General features: G+C 34.7%; 1 protein-coding gene across 1 annotated transcript in view; it reads left to right on the forward strand.

The window, feature by feature from the left end:
- The first annotated feature begins 877 nt into the window (after positions 1–877).
- KLHL1 (kelch like family member 1) overlaps positions 878–18,930 on the forward strand; it is a 424,255-nt gene continuing 406,202 nt past the window's right edge. Inside the window, exon 1 of the mRNA XM_082434833.1 lies at positions 878–3,817. Coding sequence (XP_082290959.1) covers positions 3,315–3,817 — 503 coding nt within the window. The 5' untranslated portion in view covers positions 878–3,314. The remainder of the gene's footprint in view (positions 3,818–18,930) is intronic.

Genomic DNA, 18,930 nt, shown 5'->3' on the forward strand with positions numbered 1-18,930 from the left:
GGCAATTAGGGTCATTTGAAAGACCCTAATTGACTGAAATGACAGTTCAATTTAATTAAACAACAGGATTAGAAAAAATGAATTGATTTTGTCTTTACAGGAAAGTGTAATGTGATTGTTAGAATACTTAAAAAGTGAAATTTATTATGTCTATGCCCTGTTCCTTATAATCTTGGTTATCTTAAATTATAATTTAATTGACTCAGAAGTAGATTACAAATTATAACTGGCTAAAATATCATCCTTTGTTAGCTCTTACAGCCAGCTGCAAGGAACCTAAGTCTTCCATATTTGCTACTACTTGGCATTAGACCTAATGTGTTGTAAGTGCTAAGTTAAAATTTTGTAGTTTGAGTAGTGGATAAATAAATGAATTAGTGCAATATGTGACAAGGCATATTTTTTCATGGAGCTTTCTAATAATATGTAAATGTTAGTCATGATATCTTAGTAAATTATTTTTTCTTTTCCTTTCTTCCTCCTTCTCTCTCTCTCTTTCTTTCTCCTTCATTTTCCTTCCTTTCCTCCTTCCTTCTCTTATTACTTCATCTTTCCTTCCTTCCTTCCCTCTCAATAATAGAATAAAACACTAAAATTAAAAAATATATAATCAATATATAATCACCATCTGTTAAAAATGACTTAATATTTTAATTCATGTTTGTTTATACTAAAACTCAATATTCCATTTCTTTTGGGTCATAGAAGTTACTGACCTTTGAACAGATAACTTTTAAATAATAATGATAATAATAATAATAATAATATAATAATAATTATTATTAATAATATAATATGTATAATAATATATATATTCTTTTTATTCCCATGTATAATAATATAATAATTATTATTATTAATAATAATAATAATGATAATAATATCAGAATTGCGAAGTAAAAGGGGAATACAAAATGGAATTTCAGAATAACAACAAAAATGAATTTTATATTACAGTTTTTAATGTTATAGGTACTAATTAAGGAAGAAACTATAGATATAACAGACATATCATTTATGCTATATTATGTTATATTTATAAAATATAAATATATTTGTATTATACATTTTATATTACTTAAGTTAAATTACATCAACTTAGAAAATCTATGAAGCCTCAATTTCTACAAAAATCAGTTAATTATATGCACTTCATATTTCTATATTATCTCTGATGGAAAGTTTTCTCTGTCCTGCTTGTGATGTGTAATTTTATACATTGTTTTCTTCCCTAAGGGAAATACTTACTTGATTCAGTTCTTGGATAAAAATGATCTGTCACCATTGTTTGCTTTAAAGGGCTTTTTGCTTTTTTTCTTTAAACACTGAATACTGAAAGAAAAAATCAAGGCACAGGGGATTGCAGTCCAGCTGTTGTGGCATAAATCAATATTTAAAATGCACAATAGTGATTTTTCTTCCTCTGAAAGTAGGGATTTTGTGTGCTTAATTTCTTGTTTTATTAAAATGTCTAACTCTGTCTAGGAAGGACTTAAAATTTAGCTTCAGTTTCTGTTTAAGTTTACTGCTCAACAATGGAGTAACAGAACAGGAATATAACTGCACTTTAATCTTTGATTTCCGTGCCCTGTTGGGGGTTGCTGAAGCTTTGGATTTCATAAATTTCTGTGAATTTCATTTCATTAAACAACCATATTCCTTGTTGAGTTAGGGAAACTACTATTTCTTTGACACCAGTTTAGCTTTAGCAAAGGTGCCTGGGTTCTATTTTAATCTCTCATTAAAGGAAAAGCTGAAAAATTTCTAAGTAGTCATAGCTAGAAAGGGATCATATCATTCTAAAGATAAGGAAAAACACATCTTTCCTTCTTCAAACAAGAGATTTTTGCAGAATAGTAGCCTTTGGATATACTCATTTATTGCCTAAATTCTTCCATACATTTTATATCATGATTTATGTACTAGAAGGTTATGCCTTGAAATTTTCTTTTATTTTATTCCACTTCTTGGTTTACAGGACAGCTTTCATTCTAAGGCCACGCACCAAATGCACTGATTTTGCAAAACTCGTCCCCTGCGCTAAGATGCCCATCTTCAGATTTCTACTGCGTGCCTCTGGCCCCCAGGGTGAAGCACTTCCTGAGTGCATTAATGGCAGAATCACAATGTAATTGTCAGAATGGTGGCATCATCACACTTTGACGCCAACATCCTCGTTTCTTTCTTCTCACTACAGAGAAACTAAGGCTAAAGGTTAAAGGATGTGGCTTATTAAATAATTCAAGCCATTAACCTGCAACCTGCAAACCGATGGCAGCCTGTTAAGTTTACGCTGCCATGATTCATGTTTGGTGTCTACTGATGCTAAAGCATATTGCCTGTTTGCTTTACTTTTATTGCTACATAGTAATGTAGTGAAGAAGGAGAATGAAAAAAAGGTGACAGGACCCACACAAGGGGACAATAAGAGCAGCAGACTCACTTGCATAAAGAAGATTGAAGCCTTCCCTCCCTCCCTCCATCTCTCCGTATAGGCCCCAGTGCACATCTGCGTCACTTACGCGGGAGGAGGAGGCGCTGAGGCAGAGAGAAAATTGTACTGTGAGGACCTTGACAGCTTCACCGGCGCGGGCTTTTCTTTTTGCCTTCCTATATTTTCTGGAATATATATATTTTTTCTCTTTTACAAACTGACTAAATAAAACCACCCCTTCTCGCCTTGCAGAAGGCATTTGACTTTCTCAGAGATACCCGCAAGCTCTCAGAGCATCCTCGAGAGACCAGTGACAGGAGCGCAGGTGCACAGAGAAGGCGGAGGGGGAGTGCGCTTCTTCGCGACTTGGGAATCTTTCTCTCTGCGCTCTCCAGGCACTGAACTCTAAGCTGCAAGAATAAGAGAGCCGACAGCTTCTCCACTGAGGCTCTGCCACCGGTGCATGCCAGGGAGGTGTATCCTGCTGTCGCTGCCTCCGAAGCTTCGGAGCGCGCAGACCTCTCTCCCTAGCCCATCTCCAGCATCAGGGTCGTCCCTCCCCGCGCGGTAACCACGGAGACCCCGCAAGGAGATCGGGGATTCTCAGCCCTCTGCACCCAGCTCCTGCCTCTGCTCCCGGACGTTGAGCTCACCACGCGCGGGTCCTGCGGACCTGACCGCAGCTGAGCCGCGCGGCTCTGCTGTCCGCGCTCCGCTCGTCACCTGGCAGGGCGCGCAGCCCCCTGGTCCCGTCTGTTCCCAGGGTGCAGAGGGCGCCTCCCTCCCTCTCCTCCAACCCCGAGCTCCATTGGCCTCCCCCACCCGCTGACCCGTCTACTCCTGCATCCTCTCAAGTCCCTTTGCCTTCCTTGCGTCAGTGATGTCAGGCTCTGGGCGAAAAGATTTTGATGTGAAGCACATCCTGCGACTCCGCTGGAAACTCTTCAGCCACCCGTCGCAGTCCCCCGGCGCTCCGGCCGGGGGCAGCTTCCTGCAAGAAGACGGCAGCAGCAGCTTCGAGCACTGGGGACCCAGCCAGAGCCGCCTGCTCAAAAGCCAAGAGAAGGGAAGCGTGAGCACTTTCTGGAAGAAGCCTTCCTCTTCTTCCTCCTCTTCTTCTTCTGCCTCCCCGTCCTCTTCCTCCTCTTCCTTCAACCCATTGAATGGCACCCTGCTGCCAGTGGCCACGAGGCTGCAGCAAGGGGCGCCCGGGCAGGGCACCCACCAGCCGGCCAGGGCTCTCTTCTACGTGGAGTCCCTAGAAGAGGAGGAGGTGCCAGGCATGGACTTTCCTGGACCACACGAAAAAGGGCTTGTCTTGCAAGAGCTCAAAGTGGAACCGGCCAACTCGAACCAGGCAACAGGTGAAGGATGTGGACGCAGGTACAGTAAGTCCCCATGGGGCATCCAAGCATTCCTCAATTTCCACTCGTTTCCCCCCACCCCGTGCGCTCTGGTAGTTACTAAGTCTAAAATGTTTCAGGTTGAAAATTTTGGTTAAGAGATGCCAACCCGGTTTTTATTACTCAAGTTGCAACCTCATTAAAAGTTTCCTCCATAGTTTCTATTGGCTCATGCATATTGCTTTTCTTTCTGCAAGTTTTCGGAGCTTAATCACATATTGAATATATATGCATTTTGGTAACTCTCCATGTAGAGTGGTTCTCATATTTCTGAGGTTATAGTATTCTACTGTCATCTTCTGTCATTAAATGACATACATCAGTCTCCCAGTTATTTGATGTGAGGAGAAACTTCCTTTAAACATCATTCAAATGCATCTCATATACTGGCCTAGAAAGGGACTTGGCAGGTTACCTAGGATCCCTGTGGCTTGAATCTATATTCCAGGAGTAATGAGGTGGACAGGAGGCCACCAGACAACAACATTATCTTCTCTCCTTTTTTTCCTCCATGAAAGACAGTGTTACTATTCTCTATCCTAATTTCCGTTTTTATCCTACTTCATGTACACCTTTGCTTTGTTTAAAGTCTTAGAATTAAACTCTTGCTAATGCCCTTTGCATTTTTCTGTCCTGATTCGTTGTCTCGGTATGGAACTGTGTATTCTTAGTGAGCAGACCAACATTTATTTCTTGTTTATATATAATATTACACTTCTTTGAGTACAGTTCTTCTACCTTCAAGACTTATAGAAAACCTTCTCACACATAACCCCTTCTGAGTTTTACATTTTCAAAAAATTGATTCATTCTACACTAGATCATTACTACTTTTGGCATATAGTGAGGATATGAAAAGATTTGCATTTAAATTCATGTATCAGAATATATTATTGAAGAAGAAATACAGGAGAAACAGGAAAATAGGAATGAAAATAATAGGAAATAATAGGAAAATAATAATGAAACTGTTAATAAAATTTACCTTTCAGTAAAAAAAAATTAGAAACAGAAGCAATGTTTTAAACTTTTGCTTGATTGAATCAGCTCTTTATAAAGTTAAGTCACCAAAAGAACACATAAAACAAAATAATACCATAAGTTGTCTTCAATTACGTTGACAAATGTGAAGTTAAAGATACAAAAATTATCCTTAAAATTTTTCAATTATATGGATTATGTGGATTTGAATTTGAATTTTAAGAGCCTTGAACATAATCTAATATGTGAAGACAATATAATGTAACATTATGATTTTAAAGACAGAGAAATTTAATTTGCAATTTTCGAGTATGAGAAAGTTTTTTCCATATATAGGCGATCTAAATATAAATTTATCTATTATTCAATTAATTAAGATACTTTACCAAAATGGTTATAATTTGGGGTACTATTAATACTATGAAGTTATTTGATTTATATATTCACTAGTGGCCTATAGTTTTAGATCTTTTTTAAAAATAAAATATGTTGGGCTTTAACCCCTTTAGTTGAGTAAATGTAATTTTTTAGTTTTGGGAAATCATTCATAAGCATTTAGCAATTCACCTTATATATTTAAAAGAAAACCAGTTAGGTTAAAGATTTACTAATTACTATTTTATTGAAATTGATATTTTTGTGTCTCAGACAGTTCAGGGAATAGATTTGTTTTTCAGTCTTGAGTCTTTTTTTTCAGTTACAGTTTTAGTTTCAGTTTTGAGTCTTTTTCTTTCAGTTTTGAGTCTTCAAATCAGCTCAAATATCTGACCTTCTGGGAATATTAATGTTTAATAATTAAAAATTTTTTCTTTATAAAAATACAGTTTTAAGTAAATAAGGCATATTTGGCATGAGTAATTTCAGAAGACTTTCATGTAAATTGGACAATTTGGAAATAGAAAATATAATAAATTAAAAAATAAAACTAATAACTAATAGCCTCAGTTAGGGATGAAACACCCATCAGATTTAACTTCCAATCCCTTACTTTTGAATATACATCAGTGATTTTACACACAAAGGGTTGTAAATGAAAAGAATTCTGAAAATAAGCCAAGTGCCACCCCAAATCATATTTACTTTTGGAATGAGGGTTTCCAATGAGGGCTTGCATGTGTAAAATATTGAAAATCAGGTCTAATTTTATTTTAAAATTCTTATTAATGCTTAAATCCTTTAGTTAAATTTGAATTTCTCACTGGACAAATCAGTCAACACTGAGAGTATTCTCATGGACTTTATATGTTCCTAAACATTCATAGACTACTGATTCTGTGCTCATGATTGATTGACAACATGCTACTAAAGTTAGCAATAAGCTATTATCAATATATATTATTATAATATGCGGTAAGAATAATGTTCATTTCCCAGAAAGGACAGCATTTCCACAGTTAAGTATGGAATGGAAAACAATATGTAAAATAATTCAGTAATGTGGATTTACTTCGGTTTCTATCATAATCCATGCAGGAAATCTACATATTGTTCATAATGACCAATGAACACATGAAGTATATAAACCTGCCTGATCATTTTGATTACTTGGGTCATTACTCTATCATCGTTCTGTGATGTCTCATTTGATATTTAACATTTTGTTTCATCAATTCTGACCACTATGCTAAATTAATCTTCACGTATAAAAAAGAGTTGGCTCTTTTTCTCTTTCTTCATTTTCTGATCTTCTCTTTATTCATTTGGTCTCATACTAGTTAAGAACATTGTTTTAGATAAGCATAAGTAGCTCAGTTGGTTTTATTTGTTGTTCAAACAGCAGCTGGAGGTTGCTCAGCAGAAAGCTGCTCTTAATCTCAGAATTCTGGAAAGGTCAAATTATCATGGAGTTGAAATATAAAGGTAGCAATAAGACAGTAGTAAACTGATTTACTGCTGAAACCCAGCCTTTATCTTATCCCACTCTACCAGACACACAAAAACAAATCTCAGTATTCTACTACCTTAACCATGACACCATTAAGAATCCTAACTCTTACAGTAATAGGTTCTTGACCTATGCTATTAATCATTTTTTTTCTCTACTTTACTGTCTGAACATAGTTGTTGGAGAGTGTATCATTTCCTAGCCATTCAGATCACTATATATTTTTGATATGCATATTTTTTGTCCAAAATTCTATATGTAGTGAACTAAGAAACCAAAGAGAAATATTTCTATTCTTGCAGTTTATAGTGATGTGAGTAGGAGAAAAGATGTCGTGTTTAACTACTTGCTTTTTTAGTTTTCTCAGTTCTCAAGGAGTGCAGGCATCTATTTCCATGGTTTCAGTTACCACCCATAAACTGTATTTTAGAGCTGCATCTCAAAACCTAGACTCTGCCTCCCCACACCCATAACCCCCTCGCCGCCCCCCCCCCCCCCGCCCTGCAAACTCGGGTCTCACACATCCACTTGACCTTTCTGGTAGATATCACAGATACAATGTAAATACAGCACGTACAAAGCTGAGCTCATAATCTCCCTTCTCTCTTGCTCAATTTTCTTCTTCTCTATCTCAAAGGATAACTCGCCATACATTAAGTTGTGCAAGCCAGAAATCCAGGATCATATTTACCAGAATCATCTTTCCCCTGATTTTTAATATTCCACCAAGCCCTGTCACTTTTCCTTCAAAAATATCCTCCCCTATGTCTGCCTCACATCTCTCCATCTCCATTGTCCGCACCTAATTTTAAAATACTGTCGTCATTCAACTCAACTTCTGCAACTGCCATCTGCATCCTCTTTCCTCATTGATTGTGCCACCTGTAATCCTTTCTCCACACCAGAGTCAATGAAAATTTATAAGATAAAAATCTGAACTGTTTTTCCATATCCTGTCTCTCCTTTTATTTTTCAAAGCATTTCCACCACTCTGACCACAATCTATCTCCTGATCAGTTAGGCCCTGAAAGAGCTGACCCTTGTCTGCCATCCAGGCCCTTCACTCATCACATCCCCATCATCCTCCCCTGTCTTCCAGAGGCAACGTTCTTCTTTACCATTTTTCTCTGCCTTTGGTTCTCACAAACTTAATTCCTTTCCTTATTACATAGTGGTTCTCCTTCCCTCCTCAATCCACCCTTTTCTGGATTCATTCCTATTCATTATTGAGATGTTTTGAATAAAAGTTCTGTACCTTTCTTAAAGAAGTGTTCATTGATCCCCCCAGGAAAAATCATTTAAAATTTTTAAAATTTATTTTGTCCCCTTATTTTATGTTCTTAGAGTAACTGCTCTCTGTCCTCAATTTCTTATGGTTGGCATATATTAATATCCATGTTGCCTTTTTTGTTTGTCTTTAACTACAATTGCCCAGTGGACAAGACGTTTCTGTTTTGCTCATTATTTTATCCCTATCATAGAGTATGCAGTTACTCAATAAATACCACTGAGTGAATACATATTTGCCATAATCATAATGAGTGACATTGATTAAGAGCTTGCTGTCTTCCAGATATCAAGCTGAATATTTATATTGTGGAATTTAATATTCAGAACAGCCCTATGATTCTGGTACAATTATGAATCCCTTTGTTAAAATGATTACATAATCATTTTATGATTATGAGAAAACTGAGATATAGACAGGTAATTAAGTTGCCCCAAACCACAGGATTGTAAGTACTACAGCTAGATTTTTAATCCTTGCACTCTGACTCCTGACACCATATTCCAGGCGATTTTGCCAACTCTTCTTTACCTCTGCTTAAACAAACAGAACAGAAGAAAAGAGGCTCCAACCAAGATTATGCTGAAGCAGTTCTCTTATTCCCCTGGTGGAAATTATGCTTGTGTCTGAATATTTAAATAGACTATTTAAAATGATAGCGATGGACAATGCCTGAGAAGGCTCAGTCAAGGAGGACTTAGACCAAATTAAAAAACGTTCAGTTATTTCCTGAATTATGGTTCATTCAGTGCATTTTACTTTTTAATTAAACAAAAGTATGATGAAATAACCTAGACAGGGAAAAATTATTTAAATTTGGAATCCAAAAGAGAGCATCATGATAGAAAATCTCCTTCTGAAGTTCAGAACAATTGATACAGAGAAGTGTCACAGACAGAGAGCATATACCGTTAGAATCACATGGAGGTTGGTGGTATTTGTTTAGAATAAAAGGAAATCAGCTTTGCTTCAGTCAAAAGAAAAACTTAAAAAATGACAAAGGGCTATTTCTTCAGGAAAGTAGTTCTCAAACTATTCTTCTATGGAAACTAAATTAAAATAATGTTCATATTTTCCCTATGACCTCAATTTCTTAGTGAAAAAGTGTATAGAGTGATTTTACTCAATCTTATGTCTTCCTTGCTAATTTATTCTAGGCTTGGGTGTTATACAGCCTATTATTATTTAATTTAGAACTAGCAAAAGACAGTAGCTTGTTTGGGGAAAGTTTTTTTTTTTTTTTTTTAACTTATTTTAGGATGGGTTTATCAATATTATGTATTGTTTGCAAAGAGGTCCACAATTTCCAGGTGCCCTCCTCTCTGAGCAAGTTTGCTTCAGGCAAACTAAGAAGATCATAAAGGAAAAGGTAAAAAGATCACTAGGTTGGATTTTCAGGTATGCAAAACTCTACAGCTATCTGAGAGAAAGATGTGAGTATATTGGGTTGGCCAAAAAGTTCATTCGAGTTTTTCTGTAACATCTTGTGGAAAACCCAAATGGACCTTTTGGCCAACCCAATAAATGCAAGATGAAATAAATAGAACTCTTAATTATAACAAACAATAAAACCTTTACACGAATTGAAGAACCATATTCTGGCTTTCTTTGATAAATTGCTACTGAATACTTTGTAAATTATATCATTAGCCACTTTAAGGTACTAATTTAAATAATTTAAAAATAATAAAGAAATCCTCCCTATCCAACATTTGGTTAATATAGAATATAATATTGATCAGATATTTATTTCATTGGTTAATTTTTCCTAAGTCTCAAAAGATAATTTGTGTATCTGGAGGATGATATGCTTCTAACAAGTACATGTTAAGTCAAATTTCATTGTTTTTGACCAGGAGCTCTTATAGAATTTACAGAAAACTTAGATCTGCAGGGTATTTTAGAGTTATATCAAGTTTCTGAACATGAAAATGACAACATTTTAAAGAGTCTTATAGTAATGAGACTCTTTTGATTTATTTTAACATCCAAAATAATTGTAGGTATTTTTGTAGTAGCTGTGAAAACAAATGCTCTGGAATTTACTTATTAGTTTAGACCAGATAATAATTAATTTACCTTTCTGCATTTAAGATAAGGTTGTTCAAAACTTTGAAGAAAACATCCTATATAGACACAGATAATCTGAGCAGAATTAAATATTTCAAAATCTTATAAGTCAAGTATAGATTTAAAAAAAGAAAATCTATTGAACAATATAGGTTTGATGCTAACTACCTTTGCAGACTTTTCTAGACAGAACTTGAAAACAGATTGATCTAAGTACTTATTAAAGCATAACAAACTTTAGCTTGACCAGAGAGAATGTGTACTATGATTTTAGGATCCCAAGAAAAAGTCATTTTGAATGGTAAGCCAATGAGACAGATCATTTTGGCTGAAGATCATGTCACAGAAATAGTACTTGAAAGTGATCTGAGGGTCATCAATAATTGTAAACAGTGGAATCAGTTGATGTTAATTCTAAATTCAGCTTTTCCCATCCCTTAGGCAGCCTTAGTCCAACTCTGATAATTTCTCATAGAAAATGATTCAGTTTAATTTCCTATCATACTTATTTGTGACACTATATCCTGGTAGATCATTTGGATTCCTTTTTTTCTTACTGATATTGCTAGATGTTTACCCATGTAAATCAGCATTTTCATCTTGGCTGAAATATGATAGAAAAACTTTAAAAATAGGATCAGAAAATTGCAAGAGTTTATACTACAAAGGAAGGAAGAATACAATACAACTATTTTATAGTTCTTCAAGAGGTGAATGCCAAAATCTCTTTGTATCTACAGTAAAGTATGTGATTTGGTTTGGTTTATTTCTTTAGTAGATTCTGATTTTATTGAACTCGGCCCACCAGAGCAACACCCAGCTCTACCCACCACCAGTCCCTCCTATTAGGAAGCTTGCATAAGCCTCTTAGATAAATTCATCCACCAGAGGCCAGACAGCAGAAACAAGAAAAACTACAATCCTGCAGCCTGTGGAATGAAAACCACATTCACAGAAAGATAGACAAAATGAAAAGGCAAAGGACTATGCACCAGATGAAAGAACAAGATAAACCCCAGAAAAGCAATTAAATGAAGTGGAGAAAGGCAACCATCCAGAAAAAGAATTCAGAATAATGATAGTGAAGATGATCCAGGATCTTGGAAAAAGAATGGAGACAAAGATTGAGAAGATGCAAGAAATGTTTAACAAAGACCTAGAGGAATTACAGAACAAACAAACAGAGATGAACAATACAATAACTGAAAATAAAAATACACTAGAAGGAATCAATAGCAGAATAACTGAGGCAGAAGGATGGAAAACTTACCTGGAAAACAGAAAGGTGGAATTCACTGCTGCAGAAAAGAGTAAAGAAAAAAGAATGAAAACAAAAGAAGACAGCCTAAGAGACCACTGGGACAACATTAAACACAACACCATTTGCATTATAGGGGTCCCAGAAGGAGAAGAGAGAGAGAAAGGACCCAAGAAAATATTTGAAGAGATTATAGTCAAAAACTTCCCTAACATGGAAAAGGAAATAGCTACCTAAGTCCAGGAAGTGCAGAGAGTCCCAGGCAGGATAAACCCAAGGAGAAAAATGCTGAGACACATAGTAATCAAATTGACAAAAATTATTAAAAGCAACAAGGGAAAAACAACAAATACCATACAAGGTAACTCCCATAAGGTTAACAGCTGATTTCTCAGCAGAAACTCTACAAGTCCGAAAGGAGTGACATAATATATTTAAAGTTATGAAAGGGAAGAACCTATAACCAAGATTACTCTACCCAGCAAGGATCTCATTCAGATTAGATGGAGAAATCAAAAGCTTTACAGACCAGCAAAAGCTGAGAGAATTCAGTACCACCAAACCACCTCTACAACAAAGGCTAAAGGGACTACTATAAGTGGAAAACACAAGAGAAGAAAAGGACCTACAGAAAAAAACACAAAATAATTAAGAAAATGGTAATAGGAATATACATATTGATAATCACCTTAAATGTGAATGGATTAAATGCTCCAACCAAAAAACACAGGCTTGCTGAATGGATGCAAACACAAGATCCATATATATGCTGTCTACAAGAGACCCACTACAGACCTAGGGCCACATACAGACTGAAAGTGGGAGGATGGACAAAGTTATTCCATGCAAATTCAAATCAAAAGAAAGCTGGAGTAGCAATTCTCATATCAGATAAAATAGACCTTAAATTAAAGATTATTACAGGAGACAAAGAGGACACTACATAATGATCAAGGGATCAATCCAAGAAGAAGATAGAACAATTGTAAATATATATGCACCCAACATATGAGCACCTCAATACATCAGGCACCTGCTAACAGCTCTAAAAGAGGAAATCGACAGTAACACAATAATAGTGGGGGACTTTTAACACCTCACTTACACCAATGGACAGATCATCCAAAATGAAAATAAATAAGGAAACAGAAGCTTTAAAAGACACAATAGACCAGATAGATTTGATTGATATTTATAGGACATTCCATCTGAAAGCAGCAGATTACACTTTCCTCTCAAGTGCACATGAAACATTCTACAGGATAGATCATATCTTGAGTCACAAATCAAGCCTCAGTAAATTTAAGAAAATTGAAGTCATGTCAAGCATCTTTTCTGACCACAACACTATGAGATTAGAAATGAATTACAGGGAAAAAAATAGTAAAAATCACAAACACATGGAGGCTAAATAATACATTACTAAATAACCAAGAGATCACTGAAGAAATCAAAGAGGAAATCAAAAAATACCTAGAGGTAAATGACAATGAAAACACGAAGATCCAAAACCTATGGGATGGAGCAAAAACAGTTCTAAGAGGGAAGTTTATAGCTATACAATCCTACCTCAAGAAACAAGAAAAATCTCAAATAAACAATCTAACCTTACACCTAAAGGAACTAGAGAATGAAGAACAAAACACAAAGTTAGTAGAAGGGAAGAAATCATAAAGATCAGGGCAGAAAAAAATGAAATTGATAGGAAGAAAACAATGGCAAATATCAATAAAATTAAAAGCTGGTTCTTTGAGAAGATAAACAAAATTGATAAACCTTTAGCCAGACACATCAAGAAAAAGAGGGAGAGGACTCAAGTCAATAAAATTAGAAATGAAAAAGGAGAAGTTACAATGGACACCACAGATATACAAAGCATCCTAAGAGACTACTACAAGCAACTCTATGCCAATAAAATGGACAACCTGGAGGAAATCGACAAATTCTTAGAAAAGTACAACCTTCCAAGACTGAACCAGAAAGAAATAGAAAATATGAGCAGACCAATCACAAACACTGAAATTGAAACTGTGATTAAAAATCATCCAAAAAACACAAGTCCAGGACCAGATGGCTTCACAGGTGAATTCTATCAAACATTAAGAGAAGAGCTAACACCCATCCTTCTCCAACTCCTCCAAAAAATTACAGAGGAAGGAACACTCCCAAACTCATTCTATGAGGCCACCATCACCCTGATACCAAAACCAGACAAAGATAATACAAAAAAAGAAAATTAGAGACCAATATCACTGATGAATATGATACAAAAATCCTCAACAAAATACTAACAAACAGAATCCAACAACGTAGTAAAAGGATCACACACCATGATCAAGTGGGATTTATCCCAAGGATGCAAGGATTCTTCAATATATACAAATCAATCAATGTGATACACCATATTAACAAACTGAAGGATAAAAACAATACGATAATATCAATAAGTGCAAAAAAAGCTTTAGACAAAATTCTACATCCATTTATGGTGAAAACTCTCCAGAAAATGGGCATAGAGGGAACCTACCTCAACATAATAAAGGCCATATACAACAAACCCACAGCAAACTTCATTCTCAATGGTGAAAAACTGAAACCATTTCCTCTAAGATCAGGAAGAAGACAAGGATGTCCACTCTCGCCACTCTTATTCAACATAGTTGTGGAAGTCCTAGCCATGGCAATCAGAGAAGAAAAAGAAATAAAAGGAATACAAATTGGAAAAGAAGAAGTAAAGCTCTCACTGTTTGCAGATGACATGATACTATACATAGAGAATCTTAAAGATGCCACCAGAAAATTACTAGAGCTAATCAGTGAATTTGGTAAAGTTGCAGGATACAAAATTAATGCACAGAAATCTCTTGCATTCCTATACACAAACAATGAAAATCAGAAAGAGAAATTAAGGAAATAATCCCATTCACCATTACAACACAAAGAATAAAATACCTAGGAATAAACCTACCTAAGGAGGTAAAAGGCCTGTACTCAGAAAACTATAAAACTATAAAACACTGATGAAAGAAATCAAAGATGACACAAACACATGGAGAGATATAGCATGGTCTTGGATTGGAAAAGTCAATATTGTTAAAATGACTATACTACCCAAAGCAATCTACAGATTCAATGCAATCCCTATCAAATTACCAATGGCATTTTTTGCAGAACTAGAACAAAAAAAATCTTACATTTTGTATGCAGAGACAAAAGACCCCAAAAAGCCAAACAATCCTGATGGAAAAAAAAAATGGAGCTGGAGGAATCAGACTCCCTGACTTTAGACTACACTACAAAGCTACAGTAATCAAGACAATATGGTACTGGCACAAAAACAGAAATATAGATCAGTGGAACTGGATAGAAAGCCAAGAGATAAACCCACGCATGTATGGTCAACTAATATATGACAAAAGAGGCAAGGATATACATTCGAGAAAAGACAGTCTTTTCAATAAGTGGTGCTGGGAAAACTGGACAGCTACATGTAAAAGAATGAAATTAGAACACTCCCTAACACCATACACGAAAATAAACTCAAAATATATTAAAGACCTAAAGGTACGACCACACACTATAAAACTCTTAGAGGAAAACATAGGAAGAACACTCTTTGACATAAATCACAGCAAGATCTTTTTTGATGTACTTCCTAGAGTAATGGAAATAAAAACAAAAATAAACAAATGGGACCTAATGAAACTTAAAAGCTTTTGCACAGCAAAGGAAACTATAAACAAGACGAAAAGACAACACTCAGAATGGGAGAAAATATTTGCAAATGAATCAATGGACAAAGGGTTAATCTCCAAAATATATAAACAGCTCATGCAGCTCAATATTAAAAAAACAAACAACCCAATCCAAAAATGGGCCAAAGACCTAAACAGACATTTCTCCAAAGAAGATATACAGATGGCCAAGAGACACATGAAAAGATGCTCAACATCACTAATATTAGAGAAAAGCAAATCAAAAGTACAATGAGGTATCATCTCACACCAGTTAGAATGGGCATCATCAGAAAATCTAGAAACAACAAATGCTGGAGATGGTGTGGAGAAAAGGGAACCCTCTTGCACTGTTGGTGGGAATGTAAATTGATAGAGCCACAATGGAGAACAGTATGGAGGTTCCTTAAGAAACTAGAAATAGAATTACCATATGACCCAGCAATCCCACTACTAGGCATATACCCAGAGAAAACCATAATTCAAAAAGACGCATGCCCCCAATGTTCACTGCAGTACTATTTACAATAGCCAGGTCATGGAGGCATCTAAATGCCCATCGACAGATGAATGGATAAAGAAGGTGTGGTACACATATACAATGGAATATTTCTCAGCCATAAAAAGAAACGAAATTAGGTCATTTGTAGAGACATGGATGGACCTAGAGACTGTCATGCAGAGTGGAGTAAGTCAGAAAGAGAAAAACAAATATCGTATACTAACGCATATATGTGGATTCTAGAAAAATGGTACAGATGAACTGGTTTGCACAGCAGAAATACAGACACAGAGGTAGAGAACAAACATATGGACACCAAGGGGGGAAAGTGGGGGAGGGGTGGTGGTGGTGGGATGAATTGGGAGATTGGGATGGGCATATATACATTCATATGTATAAAATAGATAACTAATAAGAACCTGCTGTATAAAAAATAAAATAAAATTAAAAAAAGATATAATGGCAGAAAGGTTTCAGATTTTAAGAAAAGTATAAGCCCATAGATTCAATAATCTTAATGAATTCTAAGCACAAGAAACATGAAAACTACCATAAGTCACATTTTAATCAAATTCTCAAAATGACCGATAAATAGAAAAAATATCAGAGCTTCCAGAGAAAACACATGTTATGCAGAGAGGGATAAAAATAAGAATAATGGATCATTTTTCATTGAAAATGATGCAAGTGATAGGTGGAACAACATCTTTTGAGTACTATTAAAAAAACCTGCCCATCTGAAGTTCTATATATACCCAAAATGTTTTTCAAAGTGAGAGTGATATTATAATTTTTTTCTGGCATAGAATAGTTGCAACAATTCATCAGCAGGAGACATGCTCTATAAGAAATTTTAAAGTCCTTTAGGCACAAGGAAAATGACACCAGTTGTCACAAAGGAATGAAAACCACCTGAAATGGTAACGACATGTGTAAACATTTAAGGTTATTCTTGATTATATTAATGTGGAACATTTGGAAGATAAATGGTGGTTAAACAAACAAACAAAAAACACTATAATTTGAGGTTTTTACCACATGCATAAGATATACGTATGACTCCTACAGCATTAAAACTCAAGGGAAGAAATGAAAGTATTGTATTTCAAGGTTCTTATACTAAATGTGAAGTGGTGTATCATTTGAAGGTAGTCTCAGAAGTATGTTAGAAATCCTAAAGCAACCACTAAATTAACAAAACGATGATAAGTAGCTAGTAATCCAACAAAAATTAAATGCTCTCATAAAAATTATTCAATTAATCTAAAAAAAAAAAAGAAAATGGGAGCAAAGATGGGAAAAATAGAAAATGCACAGCACAATTATAATCTGAAACCTTACTATATCAAGAATTACATTAAAGTAGCAGCTCTATACATCCATAATTTAAAGACAAAGATTATCAAACTGTATAAAAAGACAGACCCAAGTATATTTTGCTTACAATAAATACTTTAAATATAAAAATATATTGGTTAAAAAGAAAAAGATGGAAAAGATACATAGCATGCTAAGACTAAACAAAAGAAAGCTGAACGGGTGTATCAATATTAGACAAAGTATATCTCAGAGAAAAGAATATAAATCTGATAAAGAGAACCTATGAAAAACCTAGAACCAACATCCTAATGTTGAAAGATTAAATGTGTTTCCTCTAAGATGTGGAACAAATTGAGGATGTCTTCTCTCACCACTTTTGTTCAACATGGTATTGGAGATGCTAGTCAGTTCAATAGAAAAAACAAAAAGAAATAAAAGGCATCTATATTGGAAAGGAAAAAGAAAAGTTTTCATTTGTACAGGAATTGATCATCTATATAGAAATAAACAATATGGTTTTTGTTTGCAGACAGAATTGTTTATTAGAAAAAAAATTATGGAATCTACAAAAAAAAGTTTTTCACGATGCAAGATATAGAATCAATATACAATATTCAATTGTATTTCTATATACCATCAAGGAGCAATTAGTAATTGAAATTACAAAAATAATGTATTTCATAGTAATGTCAATAAAGTGTGAAATACTTACGAATACATATGACAAAAGATGTGAAAAACTCATAAGCTCAAAACAATAAAATCAGGCTGATAGTAATTAAAGACCTAAATAATAGAAAAATATATTATGTTCATGGATCAGAAAACTTACTATTATTGAGATGTCAGTTCTTCCCCAATTGATCTATAGATAGTACACATCCCCCAAGAAAATCTCTGCATGCTATTTTTTTTTTTTTGGTACAAATTGACAAGCTCATTCTAAAATCCATTAAAAAATTCAAAAGAACTAGAAAAAGGCAAAACAACTTTGAAAAAAGCTAAGAAATTTGAGTACTAACACTTCCTGATTCCAGGTGTATTATGAAGCTACTTTAATCAAAATAGTGTGCTATCAAGGTCACAATATATAGATTAATGGGATATAGATAAAATATTTTTACAATAGCCATACTGAGTAATACTTTATGCCATAAAAAAGGAATAAACAACTGGTCATTGACCACTTATGATTGAATGAAAAAATATGTTATGATGAGCCAAAGAAACTCAACTGTATGGTGTATTACTTTTTAACATTTAAGTACTATAAGTCAGATAAACATCCATTGTGTTGATTACCCATATTTTGAATAGAAATTTGATTCTAATTTTCCTTCAGTCATGTATTGGAGTAACACACCTCTTGAATTTGATACATGGTTCAAGGAATCATCTATTGATATTTGCCTTGCAGAACATGATAATGAAATATTCACATTAAGTTTTTTGCTGTCTTCTTCTTGGCAGCAGATGAGAAACTTGAATAGTTTTATACAAGCATTTCTGCAAAGAAAGCTCAGAAGTTCTTGCTGTGTGACCACAAGGATTTTTATCTTGAGACAGTGGGAACCATCCCCATTGTTAATACTAGAGGAGCAGCAATACAATTCATAGCTTTACCTTAAGGACACAGAAAGGAAATGCTATGCTGTCCTCATCTCTGATTCTTCTTTGTATTTTACCAGATGGCTTGGAAGCACCACTAAACATATTCTCCCACAGAGAAAAGAGAGCTCATTCTTCACTTTATTTCTTGTCCTAACATATATAAAATATTTACCTGTAATTATTCTCCTTAATAATGGCCTGGGACTTTTAAATAGATTTCTTATTAGAAGAATATTTTTTTAATTGTAAAATTAAATTGGTATTATTAAAGAACCTATCAAAGAGCACAACTTAAAATTTCTTTTTTTTAAATTGAAGTATAGTTGATTTACAATGTTGTGTCAACTTCTACTCTACAGCAAAGTGATTAACTTATACACACACACACGCACACACACACACACATATATATATATTCTTTTTTTATATTATTTTCCATTATGA

This window comes from Balaenoptera physalus (assembly GCF_965194825.1).
Source record: "Balaenoptera physalus genome assembly, chromosome: 18".
Classification (NCBI taxonomy): Eukaryota; Metazoa; Chordata; class Mammalia; order Artiodactyla; family Balaenopteridae; genus Balaenoptera; species Balaenoptera physalus.